The 16379-nt window shown below is 34.9% G+C and overlaps 1 protein-coding gene across 6 annotated transcripts in view; it reads left to right on the plus strand.

The window, feature by feature from the left end:
• Positions 1 to 16379, plus strand: part of LOC149084549 (oxysterol-binding protein-related protein 1-like) — a 72622-nt gene that overhangs the window by 47139 nt on the left and 9104 nt on the right. For 3 of the 6 annotated variants that reach the window (XM_089234966.1, XM_089234964.1, XM_089234965.1), the window contains exons 15-21: positions 7119 to 7293; positions 7572 to 7647; positions 10273 to 10407; positions 11015 to 11112; positions 12145 to 12327; positions 12581 to 12659; positions 13930 to 14048. In XM_089234966.1, coding sequence (XP_089091092.1) covers positions 7119 to 7293; positions 7572 to 7647; positions 10273 to 10407; positions 11015 to 11112; positions 12145 to 12327; positions 12581 to 12659; positions 13930 to 14048 — 865 coding nt within the window. The remainder of the gene's footprint in view (positions 1 to 7118; positions 7294 to 7571; positions 7648 to 10272; positions 10408 to 11014; positions 11113 to 12144; positions 12328 to 12580; positions 12660 to 13929; positions 14049 to 16379) is intronic. The other 3 variants (XM_089234969.1, XM_089234967.1, XM_089234968.1) reach the window with 1 other exon arrangement.

The raw sequence follows: 16379 nt of genomic DNA on the forward strand, positions 1-16379 counted from the left end.
CTCCCTCACTCAAGTTACACTATAACTGTCAAGATTCCGTAAAATCTGCATAACATCACGTGGCACATTTTCTTGCCCACCACAAAATATCGAAACGCTTCCAATCCTTTCATTGTTTCTGCGAACGTTGGAACTAATGGTGATTGTGGTTGTCATCCACAAATTTAAGAACGTTTATTTTTTCTTATAAGCTTCTTTTTCTTATCGCTTTTGTTCTTAACTTGCTGCGAAACATCTTGACTCGAACTGTGCTCGGCAAAATCTACCGACCAGACCAGAATTAAATTTTTAGCGGATTCCCAGCCCTCTGGCCGACTGGCAGCATAAAGACTGGCCATGAAGGTCTATGAGAAATCTACCGCTGTTACTGCTTTCATTTTTCGAAATTTCAGAGGTCTTGAAATCATCGTATTTGCGGTTCTGTGAATAATTAAATTCCAAGAAGTATAGTTGGGAAATCCGCGTTTTCTTATCTGAAAAACTCAAATGCTATTTGAGGCTGGCGTCTGAAAATCTATCAAGTTGTTAGTTTTGTTATTCGTTTGCGGCAATTGATTTTGTATCAATGGATTCAGATGTGGATGAGAAAGACCGTCATTTATTAATTTGTTATATGCAGTCGTTTATAACACCCACTATGAGAAAATTCATTTTTTAGTTCATTTTTATCTAGTGCGGAAAATTTGAATAAGACCGCATGGGGGAAAAAAAGTTACCTCTTCTGAGAACATTTTCTAGTTCTTACCTGTTGGTCTCCCTATTCAGAGACATAACATCGATCAATCTTGTATATTTGATTAATGGGAGGAAAAAGCCCGATGTGAATTTTCCCAACGTTGTAAAGGAAATAGCAAAAAATTTAAACGCTGTATCTGGGAAAAGTTAAATTCACGAAAATTATTCGGGAAAACGCTCTAAGCGGGATCGGCTGCATTTCTGAAATAGCTTTACTGGCCAGATAAGATTCTTTGAATGGGCCTCAGCGCCACCCTTACCAAGCGAAGCGCATGGGTGTGAAATATGTCGGCATCTTCGAAGAACGGTTCATTTTCATAATTTGGTATTTTATTTGAAATGGTCCTAAATATGTTTATAGTTGAAGGTTATCCACCTTGTTGTTCTATTAAAAAAGAAAACCAAAACATTTCTGTAACTGTGTGTGCTGCGTCCGTGTTGCCGCACCTATTGCGCTGCCTTAAGGGTGGTTTTGAATAGGTCAAATTGGTTCGCGAGCCGGAGTTAGTTACTTTTAATTACGGGCGTTAACTCTTATTGCTTGGGTATTTTACTCGTTCACGAAATTTTTAGGAGCATTCATACTTTCATTTCTACCCGTTTCAGAGTAATTTTAGCAACGACGTTTCGCAATGTGGTGTTACGATTATTCATTTAGGCCATACATCACGGGTAATATAAGAGGATTTATATTGAAATTCGTCATTCTGAAAGTTTTTTTTATTCACGTTGAAGCAGGGGTCTTTCAGACAATGCTGGCCAAATTCAAATTTCCCATGAAGCTCCCGTCACACTGAGGTATTTATTGTAATACAGTAAGATAGAATCCAGATTCACAAGGACCTAATATTACGTATAACTTAATAGAAAGGCCCAAAACATAATTAAAGTCTTTTATTTATTTTGAAATATATTTGATCATTATCAATCTTGATTAGTTCTGAAATCATTTGTTTCACCCAATCTAAAATTTTTTGATTAATTCTTTTGATTATTCTGAAATTATTTTAAGTAGTTCTGCAATTATTTCCCTCTCAATAATTATGCAATTACTTTTTAATAATTATGGAATAATTTCTACTACCAATTCTGAAATTATTTCTTTCACTGATTCTTAAGTTGTTTCTTTCTGTGATACTGGAATTATTTGTTATAAAAAATTATTTCCTTCAATAATTCTGGAATTATTCTTTCACACATAAGAAATTTTTATCAGTTGCAAAATAAATTCAAAAACACCGCTTCTTTGAAATACAGCATTGGCCATTTTCAAAGAATGATCGGCGGCCACAGCAAAAAGCTCTGAAGGCCACACGTTGAAGATCCTCTGCGTTAGAGAGAGTTTGCTCGTAATTTTGACATGAAAATACTCTGTTATTATTGGCGCGAGCTCCTTCCATCTTCCGTAAATGAGGACAATGACCTACAGTCAATCTTCGGTTTACGAACTTAATTTGTTCCTGAAGTCTGTTCGTAAACCAAATTGTTCGCAAACCGAAAGAACTTGCGTATACGAATCAATGTAAAATTAATTAATTCGTTCCTGAGACCCCGAAGATTTCTAGTGTAAATTTTTTAAATACTAGTTTACTCTCAAGTGCACAACCTAAAACCGGTTGAACTCATCACACTGACACTGACACTTCTCTAGAGCAGTGGTTCTCAAATTTTTTCACCCGCGGTATCCTTTCACCTTATCAACATTTACCGAAGCAGAGACAATCCCAACAACCTTACGAGATAACGGGCTTACATCCTATACCAGGGCAGAGCCGGACCCAAATCTAGTCTCAATAACTTCATCTATTAGTCTCGGTGTCAAAAAAGCCCCCGAAATTTCTGCCTGCAAAGCAATCTAACCACAATGTCTTCCCAACCGAATTCATGGTTATGTTAACAGTGCCTGACTTTGACGTGATGGGACCTTAGGCAAAATAGGTATTGGGTGGGGCTCTCAACTGTGGTTTGGTACATCAGTAAATATACATGTTGTTGTAAACACATTAAAAAAATATATGCTCTATTTTGAATGAGAAATGTAATGTAAAACTCTACATGAAATATCTTAAAATTGCTTTTTTTTCGCGCACTCATACTAGTAAAATCATTGATAATGTCATCAAAATCTAATTTTTGAGTTATCTCGGCTTCAATACACAATAAAGCTGAAGATGGCCGTTTTTCTAGTGAAACGAACTGATAGTTTTATACTTTTTAATAAGAAGAATGATCTTTCTCTATAACAGTTTGATCGGTTATGTTGTCAATGATGATTCAATGCTATCTCAACATTTGGAAGCATCTCTTCTAAATTTTTAGCGTTATTTAACATTTGTGGCATTGTGCCACCAGTCTGAACAAAGGATGGAAATTGTTTAGTTCGTCTAAAAAGTGTTTGCAAAATCAAATGCTTAAAGTTTTACATTGCAATTATACAGAATATTCATAAAGATTTGAAGATTTCAGGTTAATCAAACATGCAAACGTTCTTGTCATCGTTTTATAAATCATTTTACAGTCGAAATCATATGAAATTGAGGAATCGAACAAAAGACTGACAAATTGAAACGTATTTTTGTCGTGGAGTTATTATTGCAATAGGTGCATTGTACTTGCTGTGTAAAGTCTATGGTATTTTTTTCATGTAAGCATGTTCGTAAACCGAATTGTTGTTACGCAAACCGAGACGTTCACTATATGCCTTTTCTTCTTTCAAAGTATGGAAAATTACAAAATAATATTTGGAAAAATAACTGCATTATATACCTTTTGTTAAATAAAAATATCTTTAAAAAAAATGTGTTTGCTCTGTGTTTATGCATTTAATGGTATAATCCTCGGCCATCTTGATTATTTCGTCGGGTTTCCGTTTTTCTTGCTGTGAAATCTGATCTTCACAATCTTATGAACGGCTCGGGCCGGTATTCAAGGTCTTGATTAATCAATTTCGTCAGTTATAAAGAAGTTATTGATCTTTATTCTAAACGAAATGTTCGAATAATGAGAAATTTGGATTTCTCCCCACAAAGTAATTAATGATTGTAGCTGCCGTCACTCTTATCAGTCCACAAATTTCAGAGTTTTTGAGGTCATGACGCGAGCTCTGTTTGCTATAGTCGCCCTTTGCACCTGCACCAAAGTAAGCTAAGCTGTAGTAGAATATCGCGAAGATTTTATAGCTTGTACGCTCGTTTTATTAACTCCTGTTTATGGAGATGAATTATAAGAAACAAGATGTGTACGTGTCTCTGATGTATCACACAGAGATTACTCATTCTCCTTTCCCCAATAAGCCATCCACCCAAAACAAAAACACGGATTTTCTCTCATTTTGTACTGTATGGCTTTTGTCTTGGGATTTAGGCGCTTTCAGTATTTGTTATCGAAACAATGTAGCCTATACAGCTATTCGAAATTTAAGTGTAATCTAATTAGATTGCCTTGGAATCCATCAGAAACCACAATGCGCAAATATCCAACTATCCTCTATGGCAGGGGTTCTCAACCTATGCTCTGTGTGTACTTGGGGACGAATGAATATAAACAAAAAAAAAGGGCTCTGCGAGTAAAAAAAAAGGTTGATAGCCGCTGCTGCATGAATAACTTGCTGGTTTGTTTCTAACCCAGGGATGCACGCACCTTTCTGGTCTGCCGGCAAAGCCGCTTGAAAGGTGGAACTCTTAATGCAGCTTTGTCTGCAGGTCATACATGTGAGATAGCTATCGTTTTCGGGCTGGTGCGCTTTAATCTTGTGTTGATTGATACTTTTTTTTACAAACTTGGTTTGCGGGTAGGAGGTTGTACACCTTTATCCTAGGCAGCTTTTGGGTCGTGCGATCGCATCGTTGGATAAACAAAAGGTGAATTTGGCTCCCGGGCGGATTGGGAAAAATTTTCTACCTGTCCCGGACCACGTTTTTTTTTTTTGTCGGCAAAGCTTTTTTTCGCCATTCCAACTCGGATTTGGCGCCCCTCCTAGAGCAGCGCCCCCATGCGGCCGTCTGGGGCATCAAACACGCCTGTCAATTGTGGCCTCACTGTGAAATCCCTTCCTGAAGTGTATAAGTTTGACTTATTCCTTGTATTGTTTTTATATTTCTTAGTTGAAGCTCAGCTACCTTGTTTTTCTACTATGAAAAATTTTAATATTTTTCTTCATTTCAATTGTGTGTCCCATTGCGACCGTACCTCTTAAGGCGACTCTGGTTGTAATTTGAATGTTTTACCACAATTTAAGAATGATGCTGGTTAAGGTATCCGACTACCTTTCTTGTCACTTTTCTTTAAAATGGTTCTGGAGTGAACTTTAAATAAATTTTTTGATAGAAAGTGTCTCGAAATGGTGAAAACAGTGCCAAATTTTGGTCTATCTATTATATTTTCTATGAAAAAGTCGTTTTTATGTCAAATTTTAGGCAAAATTCATGTGATATTCGAAACACGGTTGCAAAAAAAAATATTAATGAAATGCTTTGTGATTTTCACAGTGCATTCAGCTAGTAATGTTTCAGGTTATGCACCAAAATTTAAAGGATTGCATATGTTCATAAGTTGCACCAAAATATGTTTAAGTACGTGTGAATTTTTTGAAATTTCATCATACATTTTGTCTATAAAACACTGTAATTCAAAAAATATATGTGATAGACCTTAGATTTTGGTTCATAACCTCAACAATATATAGCAAAATATCACATTAAAATTTCGTAAGGATGCAATGCATCAATTTTTACAAATGTCACAAGTCCAGTAAAATGTCAAAAATAGCATTCTTCGTAAAACACGTTTAAAGTCTTTATTTGCGTATCACTTGTATGTAAAAACGCAACACTAAAGTGAACGTAACTTTTATTCTAAGCATCATATAAACAAAATAAGGCCCATTTTGGAATCACAACAAATAGTACTTTTATAAAAAATAAAAAAATTAAAATCCATATTTTTTTTCTTCCAAAATGACGTTTTCAACGTAGTCGGATACCTTAAGGGAAATATTTTATGTAAGAATGACTTAATTAAGTTCTATTGTTTGATAGGTGTGATAGGTTCTACTGTACATCTACAATCTCATAGCAGTTATTCCCAACCAGGTGTGCTTGCTGAATTTTTTAAAAATGCTCAAAAGACCTCAAATAATGGAGGAGATATAGAAAGAACAAAACAAAATATATGAACTGAAACTCAGCAAATTCAATTTTATGATGATGTGAAGGTGACAGTTCATCATTATTTGGCCTGCTATGTGTACAATATCAACAACTTTATTGAATCTAGACGGCACTCAAATTTTTCCTGCCAAAGTTATTGATTCATTTGATGCTACTTTGTTTTATTTACTGTTTTTTTATTACTAATCTGGTGAAGATGACTATGCCTTCAGTGGTAACAAATACTGAAAGCTAAATGGTGACTTTCAATTGATGGCACATATTCCACCAACTGAACCCGATTTTATTTTTGAGGCACATTTTTCCCAAGTATAGATGTTGTGAATTGTGAAACTGAATGAGTTATTAAGTTATAATTCAAACTAGCTTCCTGTGTATACCAACAGCAACTTTCACGCAGAGAAAGTAAATTTTGTGTAATTATATTTGTTCTTCTGCCAGCTGTTACAAAGAAAAAATTTCCAAGATCTATTAAATGATCTTTATCTCATCAAGAAAGCTGTTTGTCTCCGTGAAGAACTAGATCGTTAACGAGTATGATTCAGTTTTTCCTCTTACATCATTATGACTCATCTTAAAAGCAGTTGTGTTTTTATTGTATTTTTGTCCTCTTTGCATAAAATGTGTTGAAATTTTTTCATGTGGAACAAATGATGATGTCACTCTCATTAGGCCAACCACTATTATGAGGAGATCGCCCTTGTGATAAGAATTTTTTTTTAAATAATTTTTTAATTTCATTATAATTCTATTTAATGACACTCAAGAGACCGGAGAAACATATTATAAAAGATCATAGTATTATATGCCAATATAATGAAAACTAGAAGCAGCTCTAATCAGTGCCATCTCAATGGATGAGCCAATTAGGCCCAGGTGTAATCGAATGGGGCCTCTAGTTAATTGAAGGTTTTCATTGATGCTTGTATACAATATTTTATCATATGAACTTGGCTCAATTGGCCTCTAAATTTAAGACATGATATTTATCAAATCAAATATAGCCAGATTGGGGGGGGGGGGGAAAGAAGGTAAGAATGAGTGTTAGAGAGAGAGAGAGAGAGAGAGAGGTCAATGCTAGATTTTTTGCCCCTTGAGGCTAGTATTACTTTTGTTATCTCATTTAAATGTGAATTAAGAGTTTCAAACTTGAATCAAAAGTCAGCTGTTAGTGCTGAATTTTTCTTTTTTACAAGTAAAATTTTTCATTTATAGACTTTTCCCCTCCAGAAAGGCCTGTGATTCATAACAGTCCAAATAAACAAAATCTCAACAGCGACCAGTCTGTGGAAGATGACACTACATTATTTGCTTCTTTTGCCTCATTGTCATCGGCTACGCTGTCTCCAATGCATTCGGCAAACAACCCAGCACATTCCAAATGGGGCAGGTAAATTGAAATTTTCATTACAACACATCAGAGAGAATATTTCTAATGAATGCATTTATTTTCTTATTCTATTTCCGCATCAGTAGATGATGTGCTTCTGATTTGTGTGGTGTTGCTTTGCTCGTTGATTTCCATATTTTAATTCTTTTGCGGATTTTATTAATTACCCCTAATGTGGGCAAATGCTAGATTCTTTTTTCACTTCTTGCATTACATTACAGAGTTTGATGGTATAAGTGTGTGTTCCTGTACTTCCATAAATGTTTTTTTCTCTACAGATCAGTTCTTCCTGTGCCAATGTTTTCCAGAAACGACTTCAGCGTATGGAGCATACTCAAACACTGCATTGGAAGGGTAAGTCGAATTTTACTCTAGTTCCTACAGTAATATTTTTCTGTTGTTCAGTATTTTCTTTTGAGGAATCTCCCCCATCACTAAGCAAAATAATTATTAATCATTCTGATCAGCTTTTTTCTGCAGTTGTATGGTGAATAATTTCTAATTGTTTTTTTTTTTTTTTTGTTTAATTATTTGAAATTTATTAACACACACACATACATACTCACATACATAAAATACACTCAGAAAATAATATAATAACAGGACATACACAAACATACATATACGCATACATGGTCCGCTTCCGCTGCGCCTAAGGGATCATGTGCGATCCATCCAAGGCAAACTATTAAAGATTTATGCAGATGGCAAACATGTTCCAAAGCAAAGTAAATAGCATAATCCGAAGCATGGTTTTCAAAATCAAATTCCAAGACAGTTCCGATTATATTTTATATCTGGTTATTTATATATAGTTTATAATAGATTTCTTGTAAGAGTTTAAATTTTTGTCATTCTTTTGATCACAATTTAAGTTGTGATAGTTTCTGTGGGCGAGGTAGAGCAAAATGTTTTTTTAGGTTTGGGAATGTCATAGGAAACTCCCCGTCTGCTTTCTGGGTTTGATCCATTTTTTATTTTAAACCACAAGGGATTTCTTTCTATAAACGTTAATATTTTTACTACATGCAGTTTGCTAAGATTAAAATGAAAATTGTTTACATAATGAGCTCTACTTGAATGGAACATTGTATGTAAAATTTTGTTAAGAGAAATAGTGATCTGATTCAAGTTTGATTCAGTTAAACCCCCCCCCCCCCAGATGCAGATAGCATACTGAATCAAGGAAAGAACCCAGCCATAAAGATGGTCTGAAGGAAATCCACTATACTTTTCAAACTGAAAATTTAAATATTTATGTAATTTCGTCTATTGTAAATGGCAGAGCATGATTCTTCCATTTTAAAATTTTTGTGCAATGTTAATCCAAGATATTTAATTTCTTCGGTTTCATTAATTACAAGACATGAACAGTTTACTCCTAAGCATTTTTCATTATGACAATGAATTATGCAATTTTCGGTATTGTTTCTATTGGTATAAATAGACTGATCAATGATCAGTCAAAGCAACTTTCAAAAAAGCTGAACGATAATGATATTGCAGTTTGGACTTATAATAAAACAGTAATCTAAACATTAACTATTTTGTGTAGATAAATCCACATAAGACTCAAAACCTAATTCAGACGATATTGCATTATATTGCAACAATATTACTGGTAGTTTGCATTAAATTGATAATAAAGTCATCAAGACAAACAATATTTTTGAATTTTAAAGGTACCAAAAATGAGTGATATTCAGTGATAAATTCTGCTATGGTAAAATCATGAGAACGATATACTGAAATGATGCAGTTTTCACAATAAATACAGATTATCTCGGCAGAGTAATCATATCTATAGTATACCTGTCAGTTAGATAATAGTCTTTAATATAAGCAATTACACTGCCAGATTCGTGCGGAATTTTTGTGCAAGGAAATCACTTACCGTATTGTATTCAGGGATGTTATACACATCTACTTCACTCTGTTTCATTCATAAAAAATATTTCAACTCACTCAACAAATTCAGATAATTCACATCGGGAATCACAAAACAATTCTCAAGTACCGTACCATTATTCTGGATGAAAAATTTTATCCAGAATTTTAAAGACCATTTTTGACGGAGACTGAATTTTGGACTTCATATCTGAAGTGGTTGAATGTTAATTCAGCCAGACTCACCTATAATGAATGTGAATAGTGCAAATTTTCACATATAATGTTTTGCCATTTCCTGTGAATTTTGTATTGCTTATCTATGCATATGAAATGTGTACAGATGTAAAAAAGTTCATGTGCTGTGAATATTTTTGCCAGCTTTGTTATAAGAGTGTCCAACTGTATGTCTGTTGTAATGAATGTTTTCTTCGTTTTTACCTTTCTTGACGTATTATTACAAAAGGAGAAAGCAAGATGTCACTGTATGCAATATAGTGTATCCCCATGGTGCTATAAAAATTTTTTACAATTAAGAGTTTTTTGGTGGGAGGGGTCTGCCACACATGAGAATAGCTCAAAGATACAGTACATTAGTAGTAACTTCATTTTTGTTTCTTTTCAGATTAATATTTACAGCCATAAATAGTATAATATTGATATTCTTTTCCTGTTTGTCTGAAAAATTCAAAGTTCATTGGAATTTATATTATTGAAAATACAGTGTATGCGGCTTATAGTGTGATCAGACCAGGACTCTGAGTTTTTGGTAAACAATAACTGATGGATAACTGTATATCCAAAAAAATTGAGATGCACAAGATGACCATTCATCCTGTTACTTGTAAAAGAAAAGCACACAGAAAATTTCGAATGGAAAAAAAATGAATAAAAACCGAAATCCTGATAACTATGAACATAATTTTCCCCAAGTTAAGGTATACATCTAGTTTGTACTCAATGAATGTGATAATAATACTCCAAAAGATAACAGTATCTGTGATTCGAATAAGTGGCATCTACTGTACATAAAAAGAAATTATGATATAGATTGATATGTGTCAATACGTTTTTGTTTCCACTCTCCTGTAGGAATTATCAAAGATCACCATGCCCGTGATTTTTAATGAGCCCCTCAGCCTGATCCAGAGATTTACAGAAAGCATAGAATATTGTAATTTATTAGTGCAGGCCAATGCGTGTGACGATCCCGTGAGGAGGATGGAGGTATGTCTTTGACTATGTTTTTTCTCGTTTTATGTTGATTTAATGAAATGCTTTTTTATGAATTATAATTTTTAAAAGCTCTTAACCGTCATTGCTTTATGTGGCTAATGAGTTACATACAATCGATAATCAACTATTCGATCTAATTTTCATTAGAAAAAAATTATTTCTATTGAAATGCATAATAAATTTTATATTGTAAAAATGTAAATCACTGTCAAAAGCGTAGTAAATTTTAAATTATAAATTTAATGTGAGAAATTTTTATTTTAAAAAATTCCTTACATTGGAATAAATTTGCTGTGTATGCTCCTAAATGCAGGGCTTGCCGATTCCTGGGTTGGCATAAGGAATAAAAAAAATTATTAGTACCGGTAACTTTTATACATGATTACTATTTTGGAGTCAAAGGATAATGCAAAACATTATCTTTAGTTCATTAAAAAAATGCTTTCCTCCCAGAAAAGTTAACTGTTGCTTAAGTTTTTCCTCATGTTTTTCAAGTCTTGCCTGAATGGTACATTTTGCTACCCACATCTTGGTAATCTCGGGTATCCATAACATTTTGTGAGTAGCATTGGTAAGTTTAATTCATTTTCTCTTTTAGTATGTTGCAACATTTGCCATTACATCCACATCTTCCAACTGGGATAGACTTGGGAAGCCATTCAATCCATTATTAGGAGAAACCTATGAATTAAGTAGGTAAGTAAATCAACATGAATATATGTTATTTGCCAGTCTTTGATATCCTCTCATTCTTATATATATGTTTGCATAAGTTGTCATGCAAATGTAATATTGTGGTATTTACTCAAAGGAATTTGGTTTAAAACTTTTTTTTGCATGTATTTCAATTTTTTAAACATGTTTTGCATGAGAAAGTTCTAATACAATAATTCCTATATTATCACAAAAATGAGTAACTTTGCCTGGTTTTAATTTATGCAAAAATTGCCACGCTTTCAAGACAAATAAATTCAATTGGTCGAATAGTCGACTCGTTTCGGCTCTTCAATGGAGAGCCGTCATCAGGACCTCGTGGTCAGAATTCACACGAATGAGTCGTGAAAGGGTGATGTTTATGTCTGGTCGTCCGAAGAGTTCGCTTTTGTATTTGCTGCATCCGAGTGGTCTTTGGATGCAAATTGGGGAGCCATCTGTTGCAAAGTGTTGAAAGTTTTGTTACGACTGAGGTTAATAAAGCCTGTCCAAGCTGACGAAATAGGTGGCGTGTTTCTTCCATCATTAACGAGGAAATTCTGGCATGTCCTGATGAAGTATCCCTCGAGAAAATTCAATTCAGAGTTGTGTGTTGCTTCAGAGTAACAAACAGAACTGTCAAGACCCCATATTCTCTTTATAAGTGAGACTGACAGGGACTCAAGGACCTAATAGGCTGCTAATAAACCCAGTCTGGGAATCATGATCCCCCTTCAATCCCTGTTAAAACTCCCATGTCAGACTGAAATAAAACTCATTATCGGTGGAAAACAGAGAGGATTTGACAAAGGAATTTTGAATAATCTGAAAGCCTAGGATTTTCCAGAACTTTGAAGTTTTAAGATGCAAATTGTATGTATTTGTCTTGTGTAATTTATTGTGTGGCTGATATGAAAAAAAAAAAACTCAACTAATCGATAAATCAGCATTTAATATCCACTTTTGTATGATTATTGTAGGAGTTTGTTATTGCTTTTTTTAAACCTATATTTTTCCCTCTTGCCATATTTTAAGAGAAGACATGGGCTTTCGAATAATGTGTGAACAAGTAAGCCATCATCCTCCAGTCAGTGCATTCCACGCAGACTCGGAACACTACACATTCAGTGGTACCCTTCATCCAAAGCTGAAGCTGAAATTATGGAGCCGGTCGGTTGATATCAAACCTGAGGGAATTATGACTGTTAAATTATTGAGGTGAGAGGCTCAATATTATAAGAATGCATTTATTCATCGCAGAACTATAAAAATTCTGTTCTTTGTTTCTTGAAAATCATTGATAGGTGATGACATGATTTTTTTGTATGTTAACATAACAATGGTATGCCTGTGTATACATGAGACGCCATCAACTTTACTCTAATTATCCTATCCATCCTCAAGTCAATGTTTTTAGATTATTGTTATCATTTTGTTTGTGAACTCATTTATATCATTTTTGGTTTGATAGGCACAATGAAGTTTACACATGGTCAGGCGTTGATACCTGCATTCATAATATCATTGTAGGGAAACTCTGGATGGAGCAGGTATGCATTCCTTTCTATTGTGGAGTATATGTATTTTGATCATTTTTGTTGTACAGACCTGTGGATGCTGATTATACTAAAATGTATAGATTAAAAATTCTGGGCATCTTTGCTTCCATGAAACTCATCAAGATTTCAACTCCTGTCTGTTAAATTGGAGGCTTGTGGCAATAAACTTTGGGAAATAAAAGTAAGATTTGGGGGTTAATCACTGGAAATGCTCTGTATATTTACCATATTTGCAAAAGAAGTGGATACAGGCTTCTCAAACGGAAGAAAGGATCACCACAGGTGTGTATAATGAAGTGGGGGGGGGGGTGTTTCTGTGCCTCTTTCTTCCCGCTTATATGCTAATAATACAATTTTTTAACTGGATAGTGGGAGGGACTGTATCTGCCTTATGCTTTGGGATCTTTAATGACAGAATGTGTCTGTGATAAAGTTCACTTTAATATACGAATAAATGTGTTCACTGTCATTATGAGAAAGTAGTCCCAGGTTAAAACGCTGTGGTTGAATGGAATTTGACTTTTCAGGTGTTTCATCTACATCTGCAGGGGACATTTATAGTAGTGGCAGTTCACCTGACTGAGCCCTTTCTGAGCCCTTACTGTAACCAAAGCTGGAGCTGCATTGGTATTTATAGGAAGATTGCTTGGGTTGCGTTACAGCTACACCAGACTATTGAACAATTGTGAAAATTCGAAGAGTGCTGGTTGGACCGAACAGCAGAGGCTGTCGTCTGGCTTTTTTTGTTTCAAACAACTAGGAGCCATGCTTAGTACACTACTAAGCTGTCATGTGTAAAAAAAAAAATTTATCTCTGTTGAAATTGGAACGACCAGCACACATTACTAGCCTTAGTTTGAGTCGTCTCTGAACAGCCAAGAAGATCACAATGACTTCATGCTTACCACCAGTAGAGATGTTCCCTTTAGATGTGGGCAAAACATCTAAGAATTCCACTCTTTCTCTCTAAATAATCTCAGGTTTTCAACCTAGAACTGTTTTCTCATAAGTTTACATTATTCTTGTTTATAAGCTAGCTATTTTGTACATGTTTTGTTAGTCTGTCATATGCCTCAAATCTGGTCAAGTCATGTTTGAAAATATATCCTTTCCCCCCTCCCCCATCACCATTAAACTAGTAAAATCTTCATTGTTATCACTTTTCATATTTAAATCTTGATCATCCCAGAGGAGTGATTGTATGTTTACAGTGTTTCTTGTTTTGGCATGTATAACTCTTTTTCTTTTTCTCATAATGCAGTGTGGAACCATGCAAGTGAAGTGCCATACAAATGGTTTATATGCTGATCTGACCTACAAGACAGCTGACTGGTTTGGAAGGGACTTGAACCGAGTTGAAGGCTTTATTTGTGATAAAGAGTTGAGTAAAGCATTTATGTATACTATCACTACTACTACTACTACACTACTAAACCACACTTGTCATATTCCCCTATGGAACTTTAGTGCTGTAGCGGTGGGTTGGTAAGATACGGAGTTAGAGATGGAAAGAGTTCAGGGTACATGGGTACATGGGTTCAAATCCACCCACCTCCAAATAATTACACTTTTGCCGCTGTGGTGGTCGAGTGGTTATAGTGCGGACTCGTGATGCGAGGATCCAGGTTCGAACCCCACAGTGGTGGTCGGCTGAAGTTGGTTTTCTGTGGTTCCCAACTTCAAGGCGCAAATGCGAGCCGATCTCCCCGTTAAAAAGTCTCGCCACAGAGAGCAACAGTCCTACAACGGTAAATCATTCACCCATAACACTTCACTCATAGTTAGAAAAACTGGGGACAGCACTACACATAACAAGCATTACACAGAAACAAAACTTTACGTCAGGTTGCACTACACATACACGCACATTCCCGCATGTACCGGTTCGTTGGGGGGTTCCGCGGGGGGGGTGCATTTGGGGTGTAGCAGTAGTAGGTAGGGACTCCAAAAAATGGCTCGGGGATCCATGATGTTCTTAAGTCAGCCACCTCGTTGGGCAATTTGCCTGTTGTGGCGTCGTATTTGTATTTGTATTTGTAAATTGATACATGTTGGAATGTGTGTGTTTGTGAGCCTAACGTGAAATTTGTTTCTGTGTAATGCTTGTTACAGTGCTGATATAGATTTGTATACTATCGCTAAATAACCCAGCCACCTAAATTGCACATTTACCTGGTAAAATTCTACTTCTAAGCATGATATAAAATAGATGCAAATAAATAAATGCCTAGTGATTATTGATGGGTTTTAGCATTTCAGTCGCAAATAGCAGGCACAAGCTGACATATTAATGCAAAGAATATCCTGATGTCTCATAAAATTTCTTACAACCTTTTACTCTCTGTTATAGTCTTTTACACCATTAAAATATGTACTTTGTTTAGTGCAAAGTTTGGATAGTGCACACAAAAATTGGTACCACCTTGTATGTATTTAGTATACTGGGACAGTCCCGGTAGCGGCAGAGATGAAATTTTTCCAAAAACCAGTATCTATATAATTAGCCAGTTTTTCAGTGTATCTTGTATTAACAAGTAGAAAGTATATATTTCCTCTATATATATATATATATATATATATCGCCATCTGGTGGCCTGATATCAGTTATGAGACGTTATTAGCTGATTGCTATCACCAGCCATTGCACAGTACCATGTTGGTAGCAGCAGAGATTAAATTTTTCCAAAAATCAATATCTCTACATAATTCGCCTGTTTTTTAGTATATCTTGTATTGTTCTAACTTGTTTTCTTTGGGCCCACGTATTCATACTTACTGCTACCTTTTTAGCTCTTGATTCACTGTCCTAATTCATTAAATTTGGGCTGCCAAGATTTATGTCCTCTTTATCAAAGGGACTCTAGCCCTAGGGGACTCGACATGAAAATATGATTTTTTTACAGTAAATTTACTATAGAAGAGCCTGCGAAAAATTCTGGCCTGAGGTCCCATTGATGACCCCCCAGCATAGAGATCAAGACCGTTATTAGTCATGGACGGAGATGCAGGGCAAGTTCTCTTCAAACTGAAACTACTAGGAAAAAATAAACTAAACATATTCTTGGCGAAGAATATTGGTTTTTTGCAAAGGAATTTTGAAAAATTTCAGCACCTCAGATTATCAGAAACTGTGAACTTTTGGAACTTGAATTATTGAGACTCTACAGTAATATGCAGGAAATTATGATAAACATTTTCTACCAAAAAAGAAAAGCATTTGGTCTCAAAAAGTACAAAAGCAACATTTTGATATTTCTGCATCATTATATCACATTGGTCACTGAAATCAGAGGTTATGCTTCTTCAAGCCATTTATCAATTATGCTTCTTTATCTTCAAGTCAACATGCTGATAGATGACTTGTAAGATTTTTTGCAACTCATTGCATGTATCACACACACATAAATTTAATGTGCCATAATGTTTGTTCCTATTAAATAGATGGCACCACTTTCATTATATCTATTATTGAGTTTCCAGACTGAACTATTTACTAATAAAAGAATAGTGTGCTATGGTTTCAGAAAACTTGATAATCATAATAGCAGCGGCTGTTGCATATACTTGAATCATGTTATAACAAATTCCAAGAGACCAGAGAAATCACTTTGTTATAACAAAATTTTGTTATAAAGGAAGTCCATATTTCTACATTGTTTCTATGTAAACTTATATGAGGGATTAGAAAAAGTTTTTGTTGAGATGGGATTC

The sequence above is a fragment of the Pholcus phalangioides genome, unplaced genomic scaffold (genome assembly GCF_987345545.1).
Source record: "Pholcus phalangioides strain wild (caught in Gottingen) unplaced genomic scaffold, Ppha-v1.0 ptg000008l_1, whole genome shotgun sequence".
Classification (NCBI taxonomy): Eukaryota; Metazoa; Arthropoda; class Arachnida; order Araneae; family Pholcidae; genus Pholcus; species Pholcus phalangioides.